General features: G+C 44.9%; 1 protein-coding gene across 6 annotated transcripts in view; it reads left to right on the top strand.

The window, feature by feature from the left end:
• GATAD2A (GATA zinc finger domain containing 2A) overlaps positions 1–27,855 on the top strand; it is a 268,346-nt gene that overhangs the window by 129,230 nt on the left and 111,261 nt on the right. For all 6 annotated transcript variants that reach the window (XM_069215732.1, XM_069215734.1, XM_069215733.1 and 3 more), the window contains 3 exons: positions 8,333–8,473; positions 8,915–9,007; positions 9,408–9,536. In XM_069215732.1, coding sequence (XP_069071833.1) covers positions 8,333–8,473; positions 8,915–9,007; positions 9,408–9,536 — 363 coding nt within the window. The remainder of the gene's footprint in view (positions 1–8,332; positions 8,474–8,914; positions 9,008–9,407; positions 9,537–27,855) is intronic.

Below are 27,855 nucleotides of genomic sequence, written 5' to 3'. Positions count from 1 at the left end.
TCAGCAACAAACAGCACAAAAGGTAACACCTCCTCCCTCGCCTCCACCTGTAACTCTTGCTTCGCCAACTTACACCCCGTCACATTCGCCAGCTCACACCGCCATGAGCCACGATGACCAAGATCAGGATGCGTGGGACTTGTACGACGCACCAGTGTCTGATAACAGCCCAGACACATACCCAACTAGGCCATCACCACCGGAAGACAGCACAGCCTACTCACAAGTGGTGGCTAGAGCAGCACTATTCCATAATGTGGAACTACACTCGGAACAAGTAGAGGATGATTTTTTATTTAACACCCTCTCCTCAACCCACAGCTCTTACCAAAGCCTGCCAATGCTCCCAGGCATGCTACGCCATGCAAAGGACATTTTCAAGGAGCCAGTTAAAAGTAGGGCAGTGACGCCTAGGGTGGACAAAAAGTATAAGGCGCCTCCTACGGACCCCGTATTCATCACCTCTCAGCTGCCACCAGACTCTGTGGTGGTAGGGGCTGCCAGAAAACGGGCAAACTCACACACTTCTGGGGATGCACCTCCCCCAGATAAAGAAAGTAGGAAGTTCGATGCAGCCGGGAAGAGGGTTGCTGTCCAAGCAGCAAACCAGTGGCGCATCGCAAATTCACAAGCGCTGCTAGCGCGATACGACAGAGCCCACTGGGATGAGATGCAGCATCTCATTGAACATCTCCCAAAAGATCTGCAAAAAAGAGCAAAACAGGTTGTTGAGGAGGGTCAAAACATTTCCAACAATCAAATACGCTCCTCCATGGATGCAGCAGACACGGCCGCAAGAACCATTAATACGTCGGTTACCATCCGTAGGCACGCATGGCTCAGAACGTCTGGATTCAAGCCAGAAATTCAGCAGGCAGTGCTTAACATGCCAGTAAACGAGAAACTTCTGTTCGGTCCGGAGGTCGACACAGCCATAGAAAAGCTCAAGAAGGACACTGACACTGCCAAGGCCATGGGCGCACTCTACTCCCCGCAGAGCAGAGGATCTTATAACACCTTCCGCAAAACACCTTTTAGAGGAGGGTTTCGGGGTCAGGCCACACAAGCTAGCACCTCACAGTCCGCACCGCCCACCTACCAGGGACAGTACAGGGGAGGTTTTCGGGGCCAGTATAGAGGGGGGCAATTTCCTAGGAATAGAGGAAGATTTCAAAGCCCCAAAACCACTACCAACAAGCAGTGACTCACACGTCACTCACCCCTCCCACACAACACCAGTGGGGGGGAGGATACATCAATATTACGAAGCATGGGACAAAATAACTACAGACACATGGGTCCTAGCAATTATCCAACATGGTTATTGCATAGAATTCATGCAATTCCCTCCAGACATACCACCAAAATCACAAAATTTATCAAAATACCATTCACAGCTTCTAGAGATAGAAGTTCAAGCACTACTGCAAAAAAATGCAATAGAATTAGTACCAAGCACACAAATAAACACAGGAGTTTATTCACTGTACTTCTTGATACCAAAAAAGGACGAAACACTGAGACCAATTCTAGACCTCAGGGTAGTAAACACATTCATCAAATCAGACCACTTTCACATGGTCACACTACAAGAAGTGTTACCATTGCTCAGAAAACACGACTACATGGCAACCCTAGACCTCAAGGACGCATATTTCCATATACCAATACATCAATCACACAGGAAATATCTAAGGTTTGTATTCAAAGGAATACATTACCAATTCAAAGTATTGCCTTTTGGTTTAACAACCGCTCCAAGAGTATTCACAAAATGCCTAGCAGTAGTCGCTGCACACATCAGAAGGCAGCAAATACATGTGTTCCCGTATCTAGACGACTGGCTAATCAAAACCAGTTCGCTCACACAATGCTCAAACCACACAAATCAAGTCATACAAACCCTCTACAATCTAGGGTTCACCGTCAACTTTGCAAAATCAAACATTCTGCCAAGCAAAGTACAGCAATATCTAGGAGCCATAATAGACACGACAAAAGGAGTAGCAACGCCAACTCCACAAAGGATCCACAATTTCAACAGGGTCATTCAACACATGTCTCCAAACCAAACAATACAAGCAAGAACAATACTACAGCTCCTAGGCATGATGTCCTCATGCATAGCCATTGTCCCAAACGCAAGACTGCACATGAGGCCCTTACAACAGTGCCTAGCCTCACAGTGGTCTCAAGCACAGGGTCACCTTCTAGATCTGGTGTTGCTAGACCGCCAAACTTACCTATCGCTTCTATGGTGGAACAGTATAAATTTAAACATAGGGCGGCCTTTCCAAGACCCAGTGCCACAGTACGTAATAACAACAGATGCTTCCATGACAGGGTGGGGAGCACATCTCAATCAACACAACATAAGAGGACAATGGAACATACATCAAACAAAACTGCATATAAATCATCTAGAATTATTAGCAGTTTTTCAAGCACTAAAAGCTTTCCAACCAATCATAACCCACAAATACATCCTTGTCAAAACAGACAACATGACAACGATGTATTATCTAAACAAACAAGGAGGAACACATTCAACGCAGTTAAGCTTGTTAGCTCAAAAAATATGGAAGTGGGCAATCCACCATCAAATTGGTCTAATAGCACAGTTTATTCCGGGGATCCAGAATCAGCTGGCAGACAATCTCTCTCGAGATCACCAGCAAGTCCACGAATGGGAAATCCACCCACAAATTCTGAACACCTACTTCACACTCTGGGGAACACCACAAATAGACTTATTTGCAACAAAAGAGAACGCAAAATGCCAAAACTTCGCGTCCAGATACCCACACAAGCAATCCCAAGGCAATGCCCTATGGATGAACTGGTCAGGAATATTTGCTTACGCTTTTCCTCCTCTCCCTCTCCTTCCTTACCTAGTAAACAAATTGAGTCAAAACAAACTCAAACTCATTCTAATAGCACCAACGTGGGCAAGACAACCCTGGTACACAACACTGCTAGATCTGTCTGTAGTACCACACATCAAACTGCCCAACAAACCAGATCTGTTAACGCAACACAACCAACAGATCAGACACCCGGACCCAGCATCGCTGAATCTAGCAATCTGGCTCCTGAAATCCTAGAATTCGGACACTTACAACTTAGCCAAGAGTGTATGGAAGTCATAAAGCAGGCCAGAAGGCCATCCACTAGACACTGCTACGCAAGTAAGTGGAAAAGATTTGTTTGGTACTGCCATCATAATCAGATACAACCACTAGAGGCAACTCCAAAACATATAGTAAATTACTTGCTCCATTTACAAAAAGCAAAGCTAGCCTTCTCTTCTATTAAAATACACCTTGCAGCAATATCTGCATACCTGCAAACTACATATTCAACTTCCTTGTATAGGATACCAGTTATCAAAGCATTCATAGAAGGGCTTAAAAGAATTATACCACCAAGAACACCACCTGTTCCTTCATGGAACCTAAACGTGGTTCTAACAAGACTCATGGGCCCACCTTTCGAACCCATGCACTCTTGCGGAATACAATTCCTCACCTGGAAAGTTGCCTTTCTCATCGCCATTACATCTCTAAGAAGAGTAAGTGAAATTCAAGCGTTCACAACACAAGAGCCTTTTATACAAATACATAAAAATAAGGTCGTCCTACGACCTAATCCAAAATTTTTACCAAAAGTTATTTCTCCATTCCATCTAAATCAAACGGTAGAACTACCAGTATTCTTCCCACAGCCAGATTCTGTGGCTGAAAGAGCACTACATACATTAGATGTCAAAAGAGCATTAATGTACTACATTGACAGAACGAAGAACATCAGAAAAACTAAACAGCTATTTATTGCATTCCAAAAACCTCATGCAGGTAACCCAATATCAAAACAAGGTATAGCCAGATGGATAGTTAAATGCATCCAAATCTGCTACCTTAAAGCAAAAAGACAACTGCCCATTACTCCCAGGGCACATTCAACAAGGAAAAAAGGTGCTTCAATGGCCTTTTTAGGAAACATCCCAATGCAAGAAATATGTAAGGCAGCCACTTGGTCTACGCCTCACACATTCACCAAACACTACTGTATAGATGTGCTATCCGCACAACAAGCTACAGTAGGTCAAGCTGTATTAAGAACTCTATTTCAGACAACTTCTACTCCTACAGGCTAAACCACCGCTTATGGGGAACTAACTGCTTACTAGTCTATGCATACCATGTGTATCTACAGCGACAGATGCCATCGAACTGAAAATGTCACTTACCCAGTGTACATCTGTTCGTGGCGTCAGTCGCTGAGATTCACATGGACCCACCCACCTCCCCGGAAGCCTGTAGCAGTTCAGAAGTTACCTTCAATTTTGTACATTTGTATATATATTACTTAATCCTTTAATAGGTACATACTTACATTTTTCATTGCGCGGGCACTATTACTATAGTACAACTCCTACCTCACCCTCTGCGGGGAAAACAATCGAAGATGGAGTCGACGCCCATGCGCAATGAGCACAGAAGGTGGAGTCACTCGGTCCCGTGACTCGAAAACACTTCTTCGAAGAAAAACAACTTGTAACACTCCGACCCAACACCAGATGGCGAGCTCATGCATACCATGTGAATCTCAGCGACTGACGCCACGAACAGATGTACACTGGGTAAGTGACATTTTCATTATATGTTGTCTTAATTATGTAGTTCATTTGATTGAAGATGCAGTAGTTTCAGGGGACTACAAGTCTCCTGATTAACCCCCCACCCCCCCACACACACACACACACACAAAAAACCTCAAAACAATTGGATAACCGAGACCATAGGTGCAATGTTGTTTTATGTATAGTCTGGGCCACTGAAGTTATGAGATTCTGTGGCTGCAACTTTTTTTTTTGTATTTGCTACAGGATCCATGATCTTCTGCATAATGTTGTTGCTTTTGCAGTGGAAGGCTCTCCGCATAGGTTAGCTGCTAATCTTTCAGTTGATCACTTCTGTATTTGGTTGTTAAACTGATAGTAATCATGTGAAATCTTTGCCCAGACAGTATCGCCATTAGTTTAAAAAAATAAATAAAAAAATAAAAAACTCTAAATAATGAAGGAAAAATAAAGTGCGGCATTATGCAGCATAATTGTTTTTTTATTTTTTTTTAATTTTTTTACAGTCAACCTTGCTGCATAATTTGATGCAGCTAATTCCAGTGGGCCCAAGTATAGTGCTTTACCATGATTGCACCATAAATATGTTTTAAGGTCTTATCTTCGTTATAGGTGTTGCTAGAGGCTGCTGTTTTTTATCATGTTATCTACTCATAATTGCCAGTATGGTAAATTGGCATGCTTGGAGCACGCTTTAATCGCAGATTTGCATTCTGTTCACTTTTAAAATCTTTTTTTGACAGCACATTAAGTTTCTAATAGTTCTCTATCATACCTCCTCCTGTTCACAAACTTCCTACTACCTTTGAGGTTATGCATTTACTGCTGAAGAGTGCAATGTCACAGCAGTACTACTAGGGATCCCGCAGTATGAGTCAAGACTGGAGCAGGCAGTCAGGTTACAGAGGTCACACATGCCTCTGTATAACAACTTTCTCTTTGTCACTGTCCACCTTGAGGGAAGGAAAAAGAGAAACAAATTCCTTGCCCAGGTCCCCAAGCATGCTTTTTTACTGTTTGTCCTAAGAGACTTTCCTGAATAGATGACTTTGTTAAGGAAAGAAATTCCCAGTTCCCCTGTAGGTCTTACTGATGACAGTAAGATGGTGAGCTTGGATCTGCTCGTTCGGAGATTCTGTATATATCTAACTCCTGTTGTAGGTGGGGCACTTATAAGTTCACATACGCAAAGACCTTGTCTCTTCATAGCATCAACTTGGTCCCTCTTGTACTTCTTTTCAGACTACCTATCCTTGTTCGGGAACCACTCCAGGGCCTGGATCATTGTGTCCAGCATTAGTGGTTGGTTACATCATCACTGATATTTAAGAGGAAATGTAACCTAAATACAAGTCAGCAGGAAGACCAGGAAACAGTGAGTAGAAGTGTTTAGATTGTTTTACTAGGCTGTAGCACAGATCCCATCAGTTAATTGTTCAAATTGAAATCATATGCTAATCATTTATCATATTGGAGGATATAACTCTACCACACCTACCAAACGTCCCTTTCATTGTGATCTTATGCAAGTTTTGACTTGCATCAAGACGTACTCTGTCCCATGTCTTTATTTTGTTACGGACAGTGTGGGTTTTGACAGCAGTTACTTTGGTAGGAAGCAAGCAGTTAGTTACAACTCAACTTACGTGAACCGTACGGTGTTTTTGAGAAGGGCCAAGAATACTCCTGGCACTGCTCTCAGCCATACAAATGAAATCTTAACAAGGGGGGGGGGTTTGTTTCCTTTTACTCGGATCGTTCCTCGCATTTCAGCTGAAGGCCTTGCAAAGCCCATTTTAATCTAAAGCTCATAAATTATTTTTAAAAGGAATGGCTTTCATAGAGATGAATTTTCTTTTCCTCACTGATATCCCAACTCTTCGTAACACTTGACCATTTCACTGTGCGCATTGTGTAATATCTAAAGGTACAGAGATCACAGAGCCCTGTATCTTCAACCACTATTTTAACTGCACCCCAGAGCAAATGCAGAATCAGGAATTTATCTCAGACTAGCAGAGCAGCTGCATGGGCCTCTTCTCGATCTTTTTATGAATGAAGCATTTTTCAGGTAACCTCCTTGTGACAAGGAAGTTGGCAGTCTGTGTGTGTGTGTGTGTGAAGGCTAGGTGGCCAAGTTTGATCTTTCTCATTGCTTTTGGTCTATGAAGTGTTTGCCACATTTCCTTAAGTGCAGGGGACATAGAACAAAAGAGCACATAAAAATTACTTAGTGGTTATTCTTTTATCTGGTCTCGTTCCTTCATAACACCAACCCCACAATGTTCTTTAAGACTATTCTGGGCTTCAAAAGTACCAGATGGAATAAGTGGAAAGGGGTGGATGATATTTTAGTTGGAGTGAATTAGGAACTGGACAGGTGTTGTATTGTCAAATTTGAGATTTTTTTTTCTGAACAAAGCTGCAGACATTCTCAACAAATATGAAGAGAGCCATACACTTAGGACTTTCTGTGTATTATTCGATTTTTTTTTTTTTTTTTTTTTTTTTTATACTAACAATTTGATTTTCATGTGCGTTTTGTGAAGTAACTTTCCTAGGTTTCTCTTGCAGTCGCCTTTAAAAAAACATGTTTTAAAAAAAAAAGTAAAGCTCTAAAAACACATCTTACAGAGATGTTGTGCCACAGAACAACACAAAATTAGTTTAACTTGATGCCTCTGGACTGCTTCTCCTTCTTAAACTATGCTCACTTGGAAAAGTTAATGTTGTAACATATCCGAAAAGGCTGTGTTGAAAGTCTTTGAAATTTGTACGTAGCAAGGCAAAGTTAAGAGTTGCTTTCATTTTACATTTTGAATATATAAAATACAGCCATTTTAAAATTAAACTTTTGTATGCAAAAAGTATTTAAATAAGCGGAGTTTTTCCTGCTTTTCCTAATGGCTTGTTTTTACCATCACTTGCTCTGCCTAATTTTTTCCTTGCCCTCACCACAGCGCTGCTTTTTTTTTTTTTAAGCACGTACATGTGGTGTTTAAAACATATTTAACAAAATGTAATCACTAGCTTTAAGTTTTTGATATTGGAGTTTTTCTGTGAAGTCTTCTTGCAGTTGCAGTTCTTAGAGGATTTCCTTCTCCCGCTGCGGGAGTGTCACAAATAACAATCTGTAGTGTTGCTGGACAACTTTTACTCCTGTAGTCAGCCTGTCCGTTAAATCTGCAAAGAGGGAAGCTTAGAGGAGCACCATTTTAAGGTTTTCCCCTCACAGTACTGCTTCCCAGTGGGAAAGCTACCATCAAAAGAATTCTGCGTGATAAGCACAATGGATATCCTTTAGTGCTGATGTAGTACTTGGGGTTTATGGGAGTCCATGGCTTTTGTTTTTATTTCTTTCTAGTTTTATCTAGACGTTGTCTACAAAGAATTAGACCATGCCTCTGTTGATAACGTTGAGTTCTTTCTCTTGTTGTTTTGAGACAGCCACTATTTCACTCTGTGCTAAGGAGTTTTGAACTTTACACCGGTGGGTATTACGTAAAAATGTTTAAAGATGTTTTCACTTTACTTAACAATGACACATTGATATCCTATAGTTGCCTCCTGTCTGTTAAGATATTTTGAATTTGTGTTGCATCTTCACATCTGTGCTGCTTAGTGTGTGAAATTGACATTATGGCCCAGTGGTTGCTGTACTTACAAGTTAACCCATTTTGTCCTCCACAGTTGTTAAAAAAGAGTAGTCCAGCCGAGAGGGAAAGGATGATCAAACAACTGAAGGAAGAGCTCAGGTTAGAAGAAGCAAAGCTAGTACTCTTAAAAAAACTGCGGCAAAGTCAAATCCAGAAAGAGGCCAATACGCAGAAGGTATGTCGTTTTCTAAGAATCCATAACACTTTCCATACTTGACTTACGATTATCACAGTGAAAGCAGTGATCTGTCAAGCACTTACTGTTGGCAAATTACAGTTGTTGCACATAGTTAATGTGTAAAGGAGGTCTCATTTGCAAATTATCTGGAATGCCGTTTTTATTTCCAGCTTGGAATTTATTATCCTGGAAAAATGTGACTTTGGTTTTCAGACTGTCTTTCCACAGGTAGTAAGCTCTGTTTTCCCATTTCAGTGAATTGTGGATACAAACTGTAGGTCTTTTAATCTGTGAATGTGTTCATTTGGTTGCCAAATGCTTGTACTGGAAGACTCTAATGTGTTTTAGTTGACTCTTGTGATAATCACTATATGCTCTTTGAAATTCAGACGGTAACTCTTCTCAAATGTCTATACTTTGTCCTCTTTTCTGTTGCAGCCTGCTGGTTCTTCTGGAAGTTCAGTGGCCACTCCACCACCACTAGTGCGGGGGACGCAGAACATTCCTCCAGTTAAGCCTCCTTCTCTTCAGGTTAGTAGTGTCTCCTAAAGGTTGATATACCTAGTTTGATTGCAGGGTTGTGATAGGACTTAACAGATGCAGTTAGCTGGTACAGCCTTGTTTCTATTGTGGTGCAACTTTGTGGGAGCAGTAATAGGCTCCCCCATACAGTTTTGGGTGGTTCATCATAAGACATCATGTACTGCAAGTGTTAAAACACACTTTTACAAGTAAATTATCTTAACTAGACAAAACCTCTGTGCAGCACTGCCCTTGGTTCTATGCATTATCAGGTACATATTTGTCCTATCTGGGTTTTTTATGTGATAACTCGTATGCCGAATAGAGCAGAGTTCTTCTCCATTCAGCAACATGGAATGCTGCAGCCTTACTGAATTCCTGATACATTTGTTTTTATATATATCCATAGGTGACAACACGAATTTCAGGCACTGTTATTCCTCCTCCTCTGGTACGTGGTGGGCAGCAGATGCCCTCTAAGATGGGCTCTCAGCAGAGTACGCAGATAGTCATGCCACCTCTGGTTAGAGGTGCACAGGTAAACTTTTGTGGTAGTGTTTTCCGTGATGCAGATTTATGTCTCCGTAGCCTATACTTATGTGGCCTGTGTGTACTACAGATGTGGCTTGTTTGGCATGAGAACATCTGTTAACTAGGGATGCAGTTTCCATCAAACTTGTTAAATATGGTTGAGTTGTGGGTTAATAGCGACCGGGTAGTCATTGGTTTATTCAGTAAAAATCACATGTAAGTGGTTTCTGCTGCTTAAACCTAATTTGTTTTTGTTGGCTACTTCTTCCTGCTGATTCCTCACCTTATGACTGTGCCCAGGGGCTAGACTGATAATAAAAGTTTTGTGTAGCAGTAGCTCTTCAGTGCTGCCAGTGCTAATGCCATCATTGATCCATCTGCTTAGGACTCTGACTCCACGCTGTGTACATCACCACTTGGTGCACTGGTTTTGCTTTGTTTTTCCATACCTGCTTACGCAGGTCCAGAGCTTGTCTGTACTTAAGGCCAGATGTCGCCTACTACTGTAACTGGGTTCAGACTCCGATGTTGTCAAGGCAGATGTCCGTATCTGACGCTGCATGTGTTGTTTTGCACCTCACCACGATCCCTTGATGTGTGACTTGTGTGCCTCAATGCACCAAAGGCCATAAGAGTGAGAAGGAATAGTTTATTTCCTGTAACTCCAGTTCTCTTGTAGTGGAATCTTCTTTTAAGTTATTAGTTTTTGAATAGTTCCGCCCACTTGCGGGTATCCCGGAGCACTTCTTTATATGATATCTTCTTAAGTGTAAATGTTAGCCTCCCTTCAGTAAGGCCTGTAGAAACACTTAAGAACATAAAATGCAGTCTAGGCAAAAAGGCTACAGTGGTGCAATTCTTCAGACTGTTCTTAGAAAAGGGTCTAACACCCATATAAATATCTAGTTTGAGATAATTGTTTTACAACACGTGCTCAAACCCTTTTCACAAATCCTTTTCTGAAAAAGTAAGAGATGAAGAATACGACGACAGTGTAGCCCTATAGGCTGCTGTTATGCGAGTAGAAAACAGTGATTGTGCCTTTTAAGGCTGCCGAGACCACCAGTATCACATCATGCTCAGCAGGTGGCAGTTGCTTGAGGTTTTTTGACGATAATTATTAGTAATAGTTAAGTCGGATACTTTCCTCTGTTATGTCCAGTGGGGAGGCGGAAAGGTTGCTTATCACTTCAATGGAGAGCCCCCTATGAGAGAACTGGAGTTACAGGTAAGAAACTATTCCTTCTCTCGTAGGGGCTATCCATTGATAGTCTTATTCATTTTATTTGAATTGAATTGAATAGCAAGCCCATCCCCGATAATACCAACGGAAAGCACAGAGGAGAGATCAGATCAGACTGGGCAAATACACTTCTGAGGGAGGTTTGTCCTACTTGAGCATTTGTTCTGGCGTATGAGTCCAAACAGTAGTGTTTGGTGAATGTGTGGACAGACCTCCATGTAGCCACTTTACAAATTTTAGCAATAAGGACATTCTTCAGCAAAGCAGCTGCAGCTGTTTTGTCCCTTGTAGAATGTGCCTGCGGTCTTGCCAACTAAGACTTGTTGGCCTTTTAGTAACACAAAAGTATGCAGTGTACTACCCATTAGGAGAGCGATTACTTGGAAGTAGCCAAACCTGTACGGACTGGTCCGATCGGCGCATGTCGTGTGTTTTGTCCAGATAATACTTCAAGACCCTCCTTACATCTAGGGGTTCTCTTTGCTGGAGTAGGATTCTGAAAAAAGGTTGGAAAGAAATCATTTGATTGAGATGAAAATCCGAAATAACTTTTGGAAGAAATTTCTCATGGGTTTGAGAACTACTTTATTAGAGTGGAAAACTGTATAAGGTTTGTTAGCACATACTGCTTGGATTTTGCTAACTCTACAAGCTGATGTGATCACTACAAGGAAAACTGCTTTTCAAGAGAGATGCTATAGAGAGGCCTTATGAATAGGCTTAAATGGATCTTGCATTAAACATGAAAGGACTATGTTGAGCTCTGTAAAGAAATGGCTCCCTGTTGCAGTTACCCCCCACCTTTTGCCTGATACTGATGCTGGCTTGACTGAGAAGTGTGCTGGGACCCTGCTAACCAGGCCCCAGCACCAGTGTTCTTTCACCTAAAATGTACCATTGTTTCCACAATTGGCACAACCCTGGCACCTAGGTAAGTCCCTTGTAACTGGTACCCCTGGTACCAAGGGCCCTGATGCCAGGGAAGGTCTCTAAGGGCTGCAGCATGTCTTATGCCACCCTGGGGACCCCTCACTCAGCACAGACACACTGCTTACAAGCCTGTGTGTGCTAGTGAGAACAAAATGAGTAAGTCGACATGGCACTCCCCTCAGGGTGCCATGCCAGCCTCTCACTGCCTATGCAGTATAGGTAAGACACCCCTCTAGCAGGCCTTACAGCCCTAAGGCAGGGTGCACTATACCATAGGTGAGGGTACCAGTGCATGAGCATGGTACCCCTACAGTGTCTAAACAAAACCTTAGACATTGTAAGTGCAGGGTAGCCATAAGAGTATATGGTCTGGGAGTTTGTCAAACACGAACTCCACAGCACCATAATGGCTACACTGAAAACTGGGAAGTTTGGTATCAAACTTCTCAGCACAATAAATGCACACTGATGCCAGTGTACATTTTATTGCAAAATACACCCCAGAGGGCACCTTAGAGGTGCCCCCTGAAACTTAACCGACTGTCTGTGTAGGCTGACTAGTTCCAGCAGCCTGCCACACTAGAGACATGTTGCTGGCCCCATGGGGAGAGTGCCTTTGTCACTCTGAGGCCAGTAACAAAGCCTGCACTGGGTGGAGATGCTAACACCTCCCCCAGGCAGGAGCTGTAACACCTGGCGGTGAGCCTCAAAGGCTCACCCCTTTGTCACAGCCCAGCAGGGCACTCCAGCTTAGTGGAGTTGCCCGCCCCCTCCGGCCACGGCCCCCACTTTTGGCGGCAAGGCTGGAGGGAACAAAGAAAGCAACAAGGAGGAGTCACTGGCCAGTCAGGACAGCCCCTAAGGTGTCCTGAGCTGAAGTGACTCTAACTTTTAGAAATCCTCCATCTTGCAGATGGAGGATTCCCCCAATAGGGTTAGGATTGTGACCCCCTCCCCTTGGGAGGAGGCACAAAGAGGGTGTACCCACCCTCAGGGCTAGTAGCCATTGGCTACTAACCCCCCAGACCTAAACACGCCCTTAAATTTAGTATTTAAGGGCTACCCTGAACCCTAGAAAATTAGATTCCTGCAACTACAAGAAGAAGGACTGCCTAGCTGAAAACCCCTGCAGAGGAAGACCAGAAGACAACTGCCTTGGCTCCAGAAACTCACCGGCCTGTCTCCTGCCTTCCAAAGAACTCTGCTCCAGCGACGCCTTCCAAAGGGACCAGCGACCTCTGAATCCTCTGAGGACTGCCCTGCTTCGACGACGACAAGAAACTCCCGAGGACAGCGGACCTGCTCCAAAAAGACTGCAACTTTGTTTCAAGAAGCAGCTTTAAAGAACCCTGCAACTCCCCGCAAGAAGCGTGAGACTTGCAACACTGCACCCGGCGATCCCGACTCGGCTGGTGGAGAACCAACACCTCAGGGAGGACCCCCGGACTACTCTACGACTGTGAGTACCAAAACCTGTCCCCCCTGAGCCCCCACAGCGCCGCCTGCAGAGGGAATCCCGAGGCTTCCCCTGACCGCGACTCTCTGAAACCTAAGCCCCGACGCCTGGAAAAGACCCTGCACCCGCAGCCCCCAGGACCTGAAGGACCGGACTTTCACTGCAGAAGTGACCCGCAGGAGTCCCTCTCCCTTGCCCAAGTGGAGGTTTCCCCGAGGAAGCCCCCCCCTTGCCTGCCTGCAGCGCTGAAGAGATCCCTTGATCTCTCATTGACTAACATTGCGAACCCGACGCTTGTTCTAACACTGCACCCGGCCGCCCCCGCGCCGCTGAGGGTGAAATTTCTGTGTGGGCTTGTGTCCCCCCCGGTGCCCTACAAAACCCCCCTGGTCTGCCCTCCGAAGACGCGGGTACTTACCTGCAAGCAGACCGGAACCGGGGCACCCCCTTCTCTCCATTATAGCCTATGCGTTTTGGGCACCACTTTGAACTCTGCACCTGAGCTGCTGGTGTGGTGACTTTGGGGTTGCTCTGAACCCCCAACGGTGGGCTACCTTGGACCAAGAACTGAACCCTGTAAGTGTCTTACTTACCTGGTAAAACTAACAAAAACTTACCTCCCCCAGGAACTGTGAAAATTGCACTAAGTGTCCACTTTTGAAATAGCTATTTGTGAATAACTTGAAAAGTATACATGCAATTGAAATGATTCAAAGTTCCTAATGTACTTACCTGCAATACCTTTCAAACAAGATATTACATGTTAAATTTGAACCTGTGGTTCTTAAAATAAACTAAGAAAAGATATTTTTCTATAACAAAACCTATTGGCTGGATTTGTCTCTGAGTGTGTGTACCTCATTTATTGTCTATGTGTATGTACAACAAATGCTTAACACTACTCCTTGGATAAGCCTACTGCTCGACCACACTACCACAAAATAGAGCATTAGTATTATCTCTTTTTACCACTATTTTACCTCTAAGGGGAACCCTTGGACTCTGTGCATGCTATTCCTTACTTTGAAATAGCACATACAGAGCCAACTTCCTACATTGGTGGATCAGCGGTGGGGTACAAGACTTTGCATTTGCTGGACTACTCAGCCAATACCTGATCACACGACAAATTCCAATATTGTCATTAGAAATTGATTTTTGCAATTTGAAAAGTTTTCTAAATTCTTAAAAGTCCTGCTAGGGCCTTGTGTTAGTTCCTGTTTAGCATTTCTTTTAGAGTTTAAAAGTTTGTTAAAAGTTTGAATTAGATTCTAGAACCAGTTTTAGATTCTTAAAAAGTATTCCAACTTTTAGAAGCAAAATGTCTAGCACAGATGTGACTGTGGTGGAACTCGACACCACACCTTACCTCCATCTTAAGATGAGGGAGCTAAGGTCACTCTGTAAAATAAAGAAAATAACAATGGGCCCCAGACCTTCCAAACTACAGCTCCAGGAGCTGTTGGCAGAGTTTGCAAAGGCCAACCCCTCTGAGGATGGCAACACAGAGGATGAAGATAGTGACTTGGAGGAAAATTCCCCCCTACCAGTCCTATTTAGGGAGAACAGGGTCTCTCAAACCCTGACTCCAAAAATAGTAGTCAGAAATGCTGGCTCCCTCACAGGAGGGTCCAGCCTCTCTGAAATCACTGAAGGTAACTCCAGTGAAGAGGACATCCAGTTAGCCAGGATGGCCAAAAGATTGGCTTTGGAAAAACAGATCCTAGCCATAGAAAGGGAAAGACAAGAGATGGGCCTAGGACCCATCAATGGTGGCAGCAACATAAATAGGGTCAGAGATTCTCCTGACATGTTGAAAATCCCCAAAGGGATTGTAACAAAATATGAAGATGGTGATGACATCACCAAATGGTTCACAGCTTTTGAGAGGGCTTGTGTAACCAGAAAAGTGAACAAATCTCACTGGGGTGCTCTCCTTTGGGAAATGTTCACAGGAAAGTGTAGGGATAGACTCCTCACACTCTCTAAAAAAGATGCAGAATCTTATGACCTCATGAAGGGTACCCTGATTGAGGGCTTTGGATTCTCCACTGAGGAGTATAGAATTAGATTCAGGGGGGCTCAAAAATCCTCGAGCCAGACCTGGGTTGATTATGTTGACTACTCAGTGAAAACACTGGATGGTTGGGTAACTGGAAATGAAGTGTATGACTATGATGGGCTTTATAATTTGTTTATGAAAGAACACATTTTAAGTAACTGCTTCAATGAAAAGTTGCATCAGTATCTGGTAGACCTAGGTCCAATTTCTCCCCAAGAATTGGGAAAGAAGGCAGACCACTGGGTCAAGACTAGGGTAACCAAAACTTCCACTGGGGGTGACCAAAAGAAAGGGGTTACAAAGCCTCCCCAGGAGAAAGTGGGTGACACTGGAAACAAAGAAAAAGAGTCCCCTGTAGGCCCCCAAAAACCAGACCAGGTGGGTGGGCCCAGAGACACAACCCAAAACAAAGGTGGGTACCAGGGTAAGAGCTGGGATGCCACTAAGGCATGGTGCCATAACTGTAAACAGACAGGGCACCACACCAAGGACACTTCTTGTCCCAAAAACAAACCCCCTAGCAAAATCCCAGGGGTGACCAGTGTAGCCATTGGGGATGACTCCTCAGATGAGGAGGTCTTCATAGCCTTCAACTGGAAAAAGGGCCCAACAGGTGAGTTGGAGATTCCAGAGGGAAGTAGACACTTCCACCACCTACAGGTGAATGGAATCCCAGCCACTGCCCTGAGAGACACTTGTGCCAGTCACACTATTGTGCATGACAGGCTGGTGTTCTCAAACCAGTACATCCCAGGTGAGATGGCCAGAGTAAGAGTTAGCCCAGACAGGGTCACTAATAGGCCTGTGGCTTTTGTGCCCATAGAAGTGGGTGGAACTTTTAGCTGGAGAAGGGTGGTAGTCAGTACAGACCTCCCCCTTGATTGTCTCCTTGGAAATGACTACCCAGAGGTTAGTCAGAGCTTAAGAGAAGAACTGGTCCAGGGCCAGTCCTCTCCCAAGGAGTCTGGAGTGCCTACCTCTGCAGTAAATGCAAGTAGGCCCCAGAAGAAAAAGAAAAGGAAACAGAGTAGGAAAGGTGGACAACCTTTAGCCAAGGTTCCAGCAAGCCAAGGAGATTCTGCTCCAGTGGGGGAGAACTCCAAAAGTGGCTCTGATAAAATCCAACCTGACCCACAAGAAGTCCTGGCTAGTCAGGCAACTGTTAAGCCTGAGTGGGTGGCTCTTCAGCTAACAAAAGAAAGAGTGGAAGAAGGGTGTTTACTACAAGATGTGGTAACCCCCCACTCTAATACAGCAGACAGGCACCCTGAACCCAAAGAAGCCTGTAACTTAGCCCCTTCCCTTGTAGGTGAAGAGCTAAAGGTGTGGTTCTGGGCACTGACAGCTGTCAGTGGCCTCTGCTGGGTGATAGCCTTTATGGCTGCACTATCCTTGGCATGGTGGTCTGACCCCATGCCAAATAACAAGTTAGGCCCCCTGACCCTGTTGGTCATGGTGGGGTTACTCCAGCTCTGGGTAACCTCTTTGGGTAAGCTAGGGGTGACCCTGGCTAAGATAAGATTAGCAGAGGTGGATACCTCTGACCTCAAAATAGAGAGAATGGGTAAAGACATAAAAAGCACAGACAAGAGGCAGTTCAGACTAGGTCCTATCACTGTGGAAGTGGGTCAGTTCCCCAGAGGGAATGACCTGAACAGGAGGATGTAAGGCAGAGTAGGCCCGGCAACAAACCAGCCATTTCCTCTACTCTTCCTCGCCTGACAGACTAGGAAGACTCTTCCAGCTTTGGCTGAGTCTCCTGGCCTACTGTGGGCTGGGGGGGGCTTGTGTAAAGAAATTGCTCCCTGTTGCAGTTACCCCCCACTTTTTGCCTGATACTGATGCTGGCTTGACTGAGAAGTGTGCTGGGACCCTGCTAACCAGGCCCCAGCACCAGTGTTCTTTCACCTAAAATGTACCATTGATCCCACAATTGGCACACCCTGGCATCCAGATAAGTCCCTTGTAACTGGTACCTCTGGTACCAAGGGCCCTGATGCCAGGGAAGGTCTCTAAGGGCTGCAGCATGTATTATGCCACCCTAGAGACCCCTCACTCAGCACAGACACACTGCTTACAAGCCTGTGTGTGCTAGTGAGAACAAAATGAGTAAGTCGACATGGCACTCCCCTCAGGGTGCCATGCCAGCCTCTCACTGCCTATGCAGTATAGGTAAGACACCCCTCTAGCAGGCCTTACAGCCCTAAGGCAGGGTGCACTATACCATAGGTGAGGGTACCAGTGCATGAGCATGGTACCCCTACAGTGTCTAAACAAAACCTTAGACATTGTAAGTGCAGGGTAGCCATAAGAGTATATGGTCTGGGAGTTTGTCAAACACGAACTCCACAGCACCATAATGGCTACACTGAAAACTGGGAAGTTTGGTATCAAACTTCTCAGCACAATAAATGCACACTGATGCCAGTGTACATTTTATTGCAAAATACACCCCAGAGGGCACCTTAGAGGTGCCCCCTGAAACTTAACCGACTGTCTGTGTAGGCTGACTAGTTCCAGCAGCCTGCCACACTAGAGACATGTTGCTGGCCCCATGGGGAGAGTGCCTTTGTCACTCTGAGGCCAGTAACAAAGCCTGCGCTGGGTGGAGATGCTAACACCTCCCCCAGGCAGGAGCTGTAACACCTGGCGGTGAGCCTCAAAGGCTCACCCCTTTGTCACAGCCCAGCAGGGCACTCCAGCTTAGTGGAGTTGCCCGCCCCCTCCGGCCACGGCCCCCACTTTTGGCGGCAAGGCTGGAGGGAACAAAGAAAGCAACAAGGAGGAGTCACTGGCCAGTCAGGACAGCCCCTAAGGTGTCCTGAGCTGAAGTGACTCTAACTTTTAGAAATCCTCCATCTTGCAGATGGAGGATTCCCCCAATAGGGTTAGGATTGTGACCCCCTCCCCTTGGGAGGAGGCACAAAGAGGGTGTACCCACCCTCAGGGCTAGTAGCCATTGGCTACTAACCCCCCAGACCTAAACACGCCCTTAAATTTAGTATTTAAGGGCTACCCTGAACCCTAGAAAATTAGATTCCTGCAACAAGAAGAAGGACTGCCTAGCTGAAAACCCCTGCAGAGGAAGACCAGAAGACAACAACTGCCTTGGCTCCAGAAACTCACCGGCCTGTCTCCTGCCTTCCAAAGAACTCTGCTCCAGCGACGCCTTCCAAAGGGACCAGCGACCTCTGAATCCTCTGAGGACTGCCCTGCTTCGACGACGACAAGAAACTCCTGAGGACAGCGGACCTGCTCCAAAAAGACTGCAACTTTGTTTCAAGAAGCAGCTTTAAAGAACCCTGCAACTCCCCGCAAGAAGCGTGAGACTTGCAACACTGCACCCGGTGACCCCGACTCGGCTGGTGGAGAACCAACACCTCAGGGAGGACCCCCGGACTATTCTACGACTGTGAGTACCAAAACCTGTCCCCCTTGAGCCCCCACAGCGCCGCCTGCAGAGGGAATCCCGAGGCTTCCCCTGACCGCGACTCTCTGAAACCTAAGTCCCGACGCCTGGAAAAGACCCTGCACCCGCAGCCCCCAGGACCTGAAGGACCGGACTTTCACTGCAGAAGTGACCCCCAGGAGTCCCTCTCCCTTGCCCAAGTGGAGGTTTCCCCGAGGAAGCCCCCCCCTTGCCTGCCTGCAGCGCTGAAGAGATCCCTTGATCTCTCATTGACTAACATTGCGAACCCGACGCTTGTTCTAACACTGCACCCGGCCGCCCCCGCGCCGCTGAGGGTGAAATTTCTGTGTGGGCTTGTGTCCCCCCCGGTGCCCTACAAAACCCTCCTGGTCTGCCCTCCGAAGACGCGGGTACTTACCTGCAAGCAGACCGGAACCGGGGCACCCCCTTCTCTCCATTATAGCCTATGCGTTTTGGGCACCACTTTGAACTCTGCACCTGACCGGCCCTGAGCTGCTGGTGTGGTGACTTTGGGGTTGCTCTGAACCCCCAACGGTGGGCTACCTTGGACCAAGAACTGAACCCTGTAAGTGTCTTACTTACCTGGTAAAACTAACAAAAACTTACCTCCCCCAGGAACTGTGAAAATTGCACTAAGTGTCCACTTTTGAAATAGCTATTTGTGAATAACTTGAAAAGTATACATGCAATTGAAATGATTCAAAGTTCCTAATGTACTTACCTGCAATACCTTTCAAACAAGATATTACATGTTAAATTTGAACCTGTGGTTCTTAAAATAAACTAAGAAAAGATATTTTTCTATAACAAAACCTATTGGCTGGATTTGTCTCTGAGTGTGTGTACCTCATTTATTGTCTATGTGTATGTACAACAAATGCTTAACACTACTCCTTGGATAAGCCTACTGCTCGACCACACTACCACAAAATAGAGCATTAGTATTATCTCTTTTTACCACTATTTTACCTCTAAGGGGAACCCTTGGACTCTGTGCATGCTATTCCTTACTTTGAAATAGCACATACAGAGCCAACTTCCTACAAGCTCCCAAGGAGGGTTAGGACTCCTGATGGGAGGGAAGACCTTTTGTAACCCCTCAAGGAAATCTTTAATTACTGGGATTTTGAAAAAGGGGGTTTGTGAAGGACATTTTCTCTAGGCAGTACGAGCTGCCAACTGAACCTTTATGGAAGAGAATTGTAAGCCAGATTTTACCAAATAGAGGAGGTAGGGAAGGATGGCCTCTTCTTGACAAGATCCAGGGCCTGAGCCTTTTTGGAAGAACACCAAATGCATCTCTTCCACTTGAAGCATAAGATGTATGGGTTGATGGCCGCTTAGTTTCTTTGAGAATGTCCATGCAGTCTTGTGACAGATTTAAGTGTCCATACTGCACTAGCTCAGGAGCCATTCTGCCAAAATCAAAGAAGAGTTTGGGGTGAACCATCTGGCATCCGAACTTCATTAGTAGGTGTGGGTGGCTTGGCAGCATAAGATGTGGACACTGTGACCGTTAAAGGTCTGTGAATCACCATTGATGCGGCCACTACAGGGCTGTCTCGATAAGTATGCCTCTCGAGTGGGACAGCTTGAGAAGGACTGCCGGGATTAGAGGAGAGGTGTAGAGAAATTTGCCTGACCAGTCAAGCCATTTGGGATTCTCCAGGGTCCCTGGTTGCGGCGAGAACCACAGCCTGAAGATGTTTTGCACAACGTCGTTGTGAAATGACCCATTCATGGTTTTCTTGTAGGGCCCTGCTTGAGGGTATCTTGCCTGCACATTTTGCACACCTGAGAGGGGAGTTGTCGTGATCCACATGCTTCTCGCTATGAGCTTGGGTTTCACAGGACAAATGTCTGGACCTAGTAGCCCTCTGCTTGTTGAGGTTATAAAATGGTGGTTGTGTTGTCTGTCTGAACAAATGGGGATTGGGTCTTGAATGACTGGTAAAACGCTTTGAGTGCTAAGTGGACTGCGCTGAGCTTGAGGAGATTGATGTGATATGTCCTTTGGAGACCATTTGCCTTGTATTTGGAGAGGATCCGTGTGGAGTCCCCAACCCAGTGACGATGCATCCGTTACTATGGGTTGAAAAGGAGCCGGTTGGTGGAAAGGCACCCTGTGAAGAAGGGTTGGTCGGAGAGCACCACTACATCAGAGACTGCTTCACATGAGGGGAGAGGATGATCTTGGCTTCGAGGTTACATTTCGCCTCATCCCACTCATCGAGACATTCTTGAAGGGCATGCATGTGAAGGCAAGCATTTGAAGTGAGGAAGATACATGAGGCCATGGAGCCGAGAAGGGACACTTACCTCATCTTGGGATAAGATGCTTTCATTAGAGAGACACATTTCTGATGGTTCAATGTTGAACTCTCCTCCAAAGGAGATACTCTTGCTTGTTTGGTGTTGAGGGTGGCTCCTAAATACTGCAGAGCCTGAACTGGACGTGCTGTGGTTGATGTGTAGACCCAAGCGTTGGAAGACTTTGCAACTTCAGTTGTAATGTCACTGTGCTTCTTGTGATGTTGACGCTTTGATTAGCCAATTCTCTAGCTAGGGATAGACTAAGATTTGGTGCCTCCTGAGATGTGCAGCCACTACTGTCATGCACTTGGAGAAGGTTCTGGGAGCTGACTTGAACTAGCGTTGTTTCTTTGCGATGGGTATATGAAAATACGTGTCTTGGAGGGCTATAGAACAGAGCCAATCTCCCAAGCAGTCGAGGATAGATCTGATGTGATGACAGCATCTGTAATTTCTCTCTGAATCCATTTTTGTCTGTTTTTTAAATCGAGAATGGGTCTGAACTCGTTCTTGTCTTTTTTTTTTTTTTCTTCACCAGAAAGTATCTGGAGTAGATATCTGTTCCCAGTTCTGGGGGACGACCTCCACCGCATTCTTTTGCAACAAGATGTTGACTTCTATTTGAAGCAAATGATGGTTGGATGGTTTTGGTGGTAGGAGAGCTGGTGTCTTTTGAGGCTTACAGCCTTTAGGGTTTGCATTTCTGACTACATGCGAGCCATCTTGTCCGTGTGTCTGCCGAAGAGGGTAGATCCATAGAATGGAAGATTCAAAACCAGTTGCTATGACTCAGATTTCAACGATGTGAGCCATAGCCAAGAATGTTGTTTCACTGCTATGCCATGACAATATTCTTGAGCCACTAACAAGGAATCTGTTGCCTTTCAGATTACTTAGTTAGATAGCATGCAGACTTTGTTTACTAGCGCTAGGGATTTTTTTTTCTTCTTTCCCTGGCAAGGTCGTCATCATTTTGTTGGATAGAATCCCAGAGCACTCTATTATATCTACCCAGGAGGGCGATGGCACTTGTGGCTTTCGTGGTGGTTGTGGCCGTGTTACCAACCTTGCGACCCACAGTGTAATTTCCTGCTCTCCTTATCAGGGGGAACAAAAGAAGCAGGAGTGGTAGCATGATACTTCTTGGCCACCAGAATGACTACAGAGTCGGGGGGTGGATCCGCTCTAAGGAATAGAAGATCTTGTTCCGAAGGCTTATATTTCTTCTGTAGCCTCGAAGGAGCTGTTTTGGTGGTTGCTGGGGTGAGAAAAATCTCCATTGCAGGCTCCAACATTCTTGGGACCAATGGAAGTAGGGGCCCTGACGCCAATTGTTTTTGAAGTGTCTCAAAGATAAGAGATGTATTTGGTGGAACCAAAAAAACAGCTACTTCGGGACTTTTAGACTCTGGACATTCGTCCTCCATGCCCTCACCTATTCAGCTTCTGCTTGACACTATGGACACTAAGCAGCGCAGACAATGCATTTAAGAAGGCAGAGGGTGCATTATAGTTTCACTTACCATGTCTTCTAAACAAAAGCTATCTTTTAAGGAGGCATTGAACACATCCCTGCCTCCAAAGATCTATAAAGAGGTTGCTCCCTCAACTGAGCCTGCTCCTCCTACTCCTGCCCCCCCACTTCACCCCCACCTGTCTCTTCGCCTCATTGTCATGCATCTCCATTTATGGAAGAATTTAGTCAACAGGGTTCACCCATATGTGAGGAACACTACCCAGGGGACACTTCAAGGTCCAGATCCCTGGGACTCTTAAGATCCAGAGTCAGTCATTAATACTGACCCTGATCTATATCCTGCTGGGCCTTCCCCCACAGAAGATCAAACCGCTACCAACAGGTTATTGCAAGGGCAGCTGCATGCCTTAATGTGACAGTACATAATGAAGCCATTGAAGAGGATTTCTTATTTGACACACATAAAGACACCCAGTATCTCCCTTTGCTTCCTGGAGTGAGGTGGCATGCGGCTGATGTTTTTCAAGAGCCTAGCCGCTCCAAAATTATAACACCTAGGGTTGATTAAAAAAATATATATAAACCATTACCCTCAGACCCACTTTTTATCAAGTCACAAGTACCACCTGACTCCATAGAGGCTACTACAGCCAGAAAAGAGCTAATAGTCAGGCCACAGGAGACTCTCCTCTGCGGCAAGGACATTAAAAAGCTGGATGCTGTAGGCAAGACAGTTGATGTGCATGCTGCAAACCATTGGTGTATTGCCATTCGCAAAATTCGCTCTCTAGGTACGACAGGGCCCACTGAGATGAAATGGAGGGTCTACTCCAATATCTCCCTGAGGAGCATCGCAAAAGTGGACAGCAGATTGTGGAGGAGGTTCAAATAATTGAGATTAATTCTATTCGCTGTGCATTAGATGCTTCCAACTCGGTAGCAAGAGGTATAAATACTAGTATGCTAATACGAAGGCATGCGTGGCTTAGATACTCTGGATTTAAGCCCAAAGTGTGCAGTAAGCGGGGTATTAAGTATGCCATTTGACAGAGCATCTGTTTCGGCCACAAGTTAACTCAACATTAGAAAACGTTAAAAAAAAAAACGTATAAACCTTTTACAACATCTGAGCCCTCAACCTCCCAAACTAAACAGACCTCCACTCACAGGTTGTCTCCTCAAAGAGAGAAGGTGCAATCTCTTCTTCTCAAAGGGGCCATATAACAGATCCTATCCCAATATCAAGAAACAGGACTATACTCCCTGTACTTCCTCATTCCAAAAAATAATGTCCCACTCAGACCATCTTAGACCTCAGGCCTCTAAACCGATACATTTGATCCGAACATTTTCACATGGTCGCTCTTCAGGATTTCATCCCACTTTTTCAACAAAAAGATTTCATGACAGCTTTAGAGTTAAAAGATTCCTATTTCCACATCCCAATACATCCGGCACACCGCAGCTATCTCATATTTGTGGTAGCAGCAAAACATTATTAATTCAAAGATTTATCAAAGCCAACACACTACAACGTTGGTTGTACACACAAATAGCAGTAAAACTTCTTCACAAACTAGGTTTTACAATACATTTTCAAAAATCTCCTACAACCCCTACAAACTCGGCAGTATTTGGGGGCCGTTCCCCATACGCATTTAGAAATAGCCTACATAAATCTGGCTTGAATACAAGTTTTCAACATCTTATTCGACCGTTTCAACAAGATCACACTCCCACAGTCAAAACTGTCATGCGTCTTTTAGGAATGATGGAATCATGTATTGCCATAGTCCCACATGCCAGACTTCACACGTGACTGCTACAACAATGTCTATCTCAGTAGTCACAGGGTCATCTTCAGTATCTAGTGTTGACAGCTCACCAAACTTACCACTCTCTGCAATGGTGGAACTCCACCAACCTCTTAACCTGGCAGCCTCTTCAAGACCCCGTGCCTCAAATCATTCTGACCACAGATGCATCTTTGACAGGTTGGGGAGCACATCTTCAAAAATTCATGGTGCAGGGTCTTGGGGATCACACACAACGTGCCATGCACATCAACTATCTGGAGCTTCAAGAGGTATTTCTAGCTGTCAAAGCAGTCCTACCTCACCTCACTCACAAAGTTGTCTTTGTTCGGATGGACCGTACGACAGCAATGTATTATCCACCCCCACATTCATCTACTGGCAGACTATCTCCCAAGAACGGACAACGATTTTGCAGTCTTTCAAACATGATTCCAAAAGTGGAGAAATCCTCAAATAGATTTTTTTCACCACAACAGAAAATGCAAAATGCCCAAGCTTCACGTCCAGGTACCCTCTCTCTTTCCAAAAGCAGTGCTCAATGGATGAACTGGTCAGTGATATTTGTTTACGCTTTTCCACTTCTCCCACTCATTTCACTTCTGAATCACAAACTCAAACAGACATCACTAACTATACCGGTAGCACTCCCATGGGAACGTCATCCTTGGTTCACAACACTTCTGGACCTCTCCCAGGTTTCTCATGGGGAAACTCCCCAACAGGCTTGATCTTGTCACTCAGGACCTTGGGCAGATCAGACATCCAAACCCAGAATCTGTCAATTTAGCGAAATGGTTCCTGAAGTCCTAGAATTTGGGTGCCTTAAGTTACCTCCTGAATGTATGGAAATTTTAAAGGAGGCACGCAGACCTACAACAAGAGCATGTTCTGCTGCAAAATTGAAGCATTTTGTTTGGTACTGCCAATCTAAACACAAGGATCCAATTAAACCATGTACCAAAGAAATTTGCTACATTTAAGGCAAAATAAATTGCCTTACACTTCAGTCGGATTACATCTTGCAGCTATTTGCTGCATATTTACAAAACAGTGAATATATCTCCTTGTTCAGAATACCTGTAATTAAAACCTTCATGGAAAGGCTCAAACAGGTAATTCCACCTAGACTTCCACCTGATACATCATGGAATCTTAACATTGTTCTCACTAGACTCATGGGCCCTCCATTCGAGCCACTTCACTAATGTTCTATTAAATTCCTTACATGGAAAGTAGCATTTTTAGTTGCAATCACATCACTTAGACGTGTCAGTGACCTCCAGGCATTAATCTTAGAGGAACCTTTCTTTTAAATACATAAAGATAAAGTGGTCCTCCACACAAATCCAATGTTTCTACCAAAAGTGACATCCCAATTTCATATCAGAGCATTGAATTACCAGTGTTCTTCTCAAAACCTGTTTCAGTAGCAGAGTGGGCACTCCACACTTTAGATGTAAAGAGAGCACTAATGTACTATATTGACAGGACTAAAGATTTTAGAAAAACAAAACCTACTTTTTGTAGCTTTTGCTGTACCTTTCAAAGGGGAACTAATCAAAGAATGGCATAGCTAGATGAATTGTTAAATGCATACAAACATGTTATGTGAAAGCAAAGACAATTACCACAAACACCTAGGGCACATTCTACTGACAGAAAATGTACTGTATGGCATTTTTAGGGAACATTACTTTGGCGGACATATGCAGAGCAGCTACTTGGGCTACACTGCACATGTTCACAAAACAATATTGTGTGGCTATACAAGCGCAACAGAAAGCAAATGTAGGACAATATGTCCTCCAAACACTTTTCCAGACAACTACAACTCCCACAGGCTAGCCACCGCTTTTAGGTTGGACTGCTTTACAGTCAACACAAAGCATGTGCATCTACAGCTACATGTGCCATTGAATGGAAAATGTTACTTACCCAGTAGACTTCTGTTCGTGGTGTGTAGTGCTGTAGATTCACATGCACCCGCCCTCCTCCCTGGACGACTCTGGCTGTTGTAGTTGATTTGTATATATTTATGTACATATGTGAATACATATACCTCCTCCAGACAAATCTGCTCAACTGGCCTTTACCGCCACCCCTAGCAATCAGGAAGAACACAGCAGGAGGTAGATCCTTCTCCTACCTCGCCGCGCAGATGTGGAACATGATGCCGCTCCACCTCAGGCGGTCCCCCTTGCTGAATCCATTCAGGAAGGACCTCAAGACCTGACTCTTCGACTGATCAGCGCCCCCCTCACCGGTGCCTTCAGACCCCACGGGTGAGAAGTTGCACTTTTTACAAATAATTGAAGGATTTAATACAATTGTATTTAACTTTTTCTCTATACTTCCTTCTCCTCATTCTTACTCACCTGCCTGCTGGAAAACAATCCAACAAAGGGCTCATTGCCCATGTGCAGTATCACTGAGAAGGAGGAGTCTTGATCCTGTGATCTGAAAATTAACTTATTCGAAGAAAAACAACTTGTAACACTCCGGACCCAACACTAGATGGTAGGATAATGTAAAGCATTAATCTACAGCACTGCATGCCATGAACAGATGTCTACTGGGCAAGTAACATTTTCCTTCTGGTGGCGATTACTTCAGTCATTAAGGTTGTTGGGTTGTAGTGCTGAAAGATGGATACTTTGATAGGGCTGTGCTGCATGATTTCCTTGGTTGATTTGTTTTACGCAAGAGGGGCCTATCATCTGGTACTGCTTTGGGAATCATTTATAGGGTGGTTAATCTACAGAGAGAAGTGGCCATCAGAAGAAAGTTATTTTCCTCCAGTAGCATTATTTCTGACTTCTGATACTGCTTCCTGCAGATTCCTCACCTCTTTCCTCCCTTTTTCAGATGCCATTTATAGGAAGTTGGCTCTGTATGCACTATTTCAAAGTAAGGAATAGTATGCACAGAGTCCAAGGGTTCCCCTTAGAGGTAAGATAGTGGCAAAGAGAGATAATTCTAATGCTCTATTTTGTGGTAGTGTGGTCGAGCAGTATGCTTATCAGAGGGTAGTGTTAAGCATTTGTTGTACACACACAGGCAATAAATGAGGAACACACACTCAGAGACAATTCCAAGCCAATAGGTTTTTGTATAGAAAAATATATTTTCTTAGTTTATTTTAAGAACCACAGGTTCAAGATTTACAAGTAATACTTCAAATGAAAGGTATTTCAGGTAGGGACTTTAGGAACTTTGAATTAGCAAAATAGCATATACAGTTTTCACATAAATGACATATAGCTATTTTAAAACTAGACAGTGCAATTTTCAACAGTTCCTGGGGGAGGTAAGTGTTTTTGCAGGTAAGTAAACCACCTACGGGGTTCATGTTTGGGTCCAAGGTAGCCCACCGTTGGGGGTTCAGAGCAACCCCAAAGTTACCACACCAGCAGCTTAGGGCCGGTCCGGTGCAGAGGTCAAAGTGGTGCCCAAAACGCATAGGCTTCAATGGTGAAGGGGGTGCCCCGGTTCCAGTCTGCCAGCAGGTAAGTACCCGCGTCTTCGGAGGGCAGACCAGGGGGGTTTTGTAGGGCACGGGGGGGACACAAGTCCACACAGAAAGTACACCCTCAGCGGC

Source organism: Pleurodeles waltl, chromosome 12 (assembly GCF_031143425.1).
Source record: "Pleurodeles waltl isolate 20211129_DDA chromosome 12, aPleWal1.hap1.20221129, whole genome shotgun sequence".
Classification (NCBI taxonomy): Eukaryota; Metazoa; Chordata; class Amphibia; order Caudata; family Salamandridae; genus Pleurodeles; species Pleurodeles waltl.
This window is presented reverse-complemented; position numbering and strand designations above follow the sequence as displayed.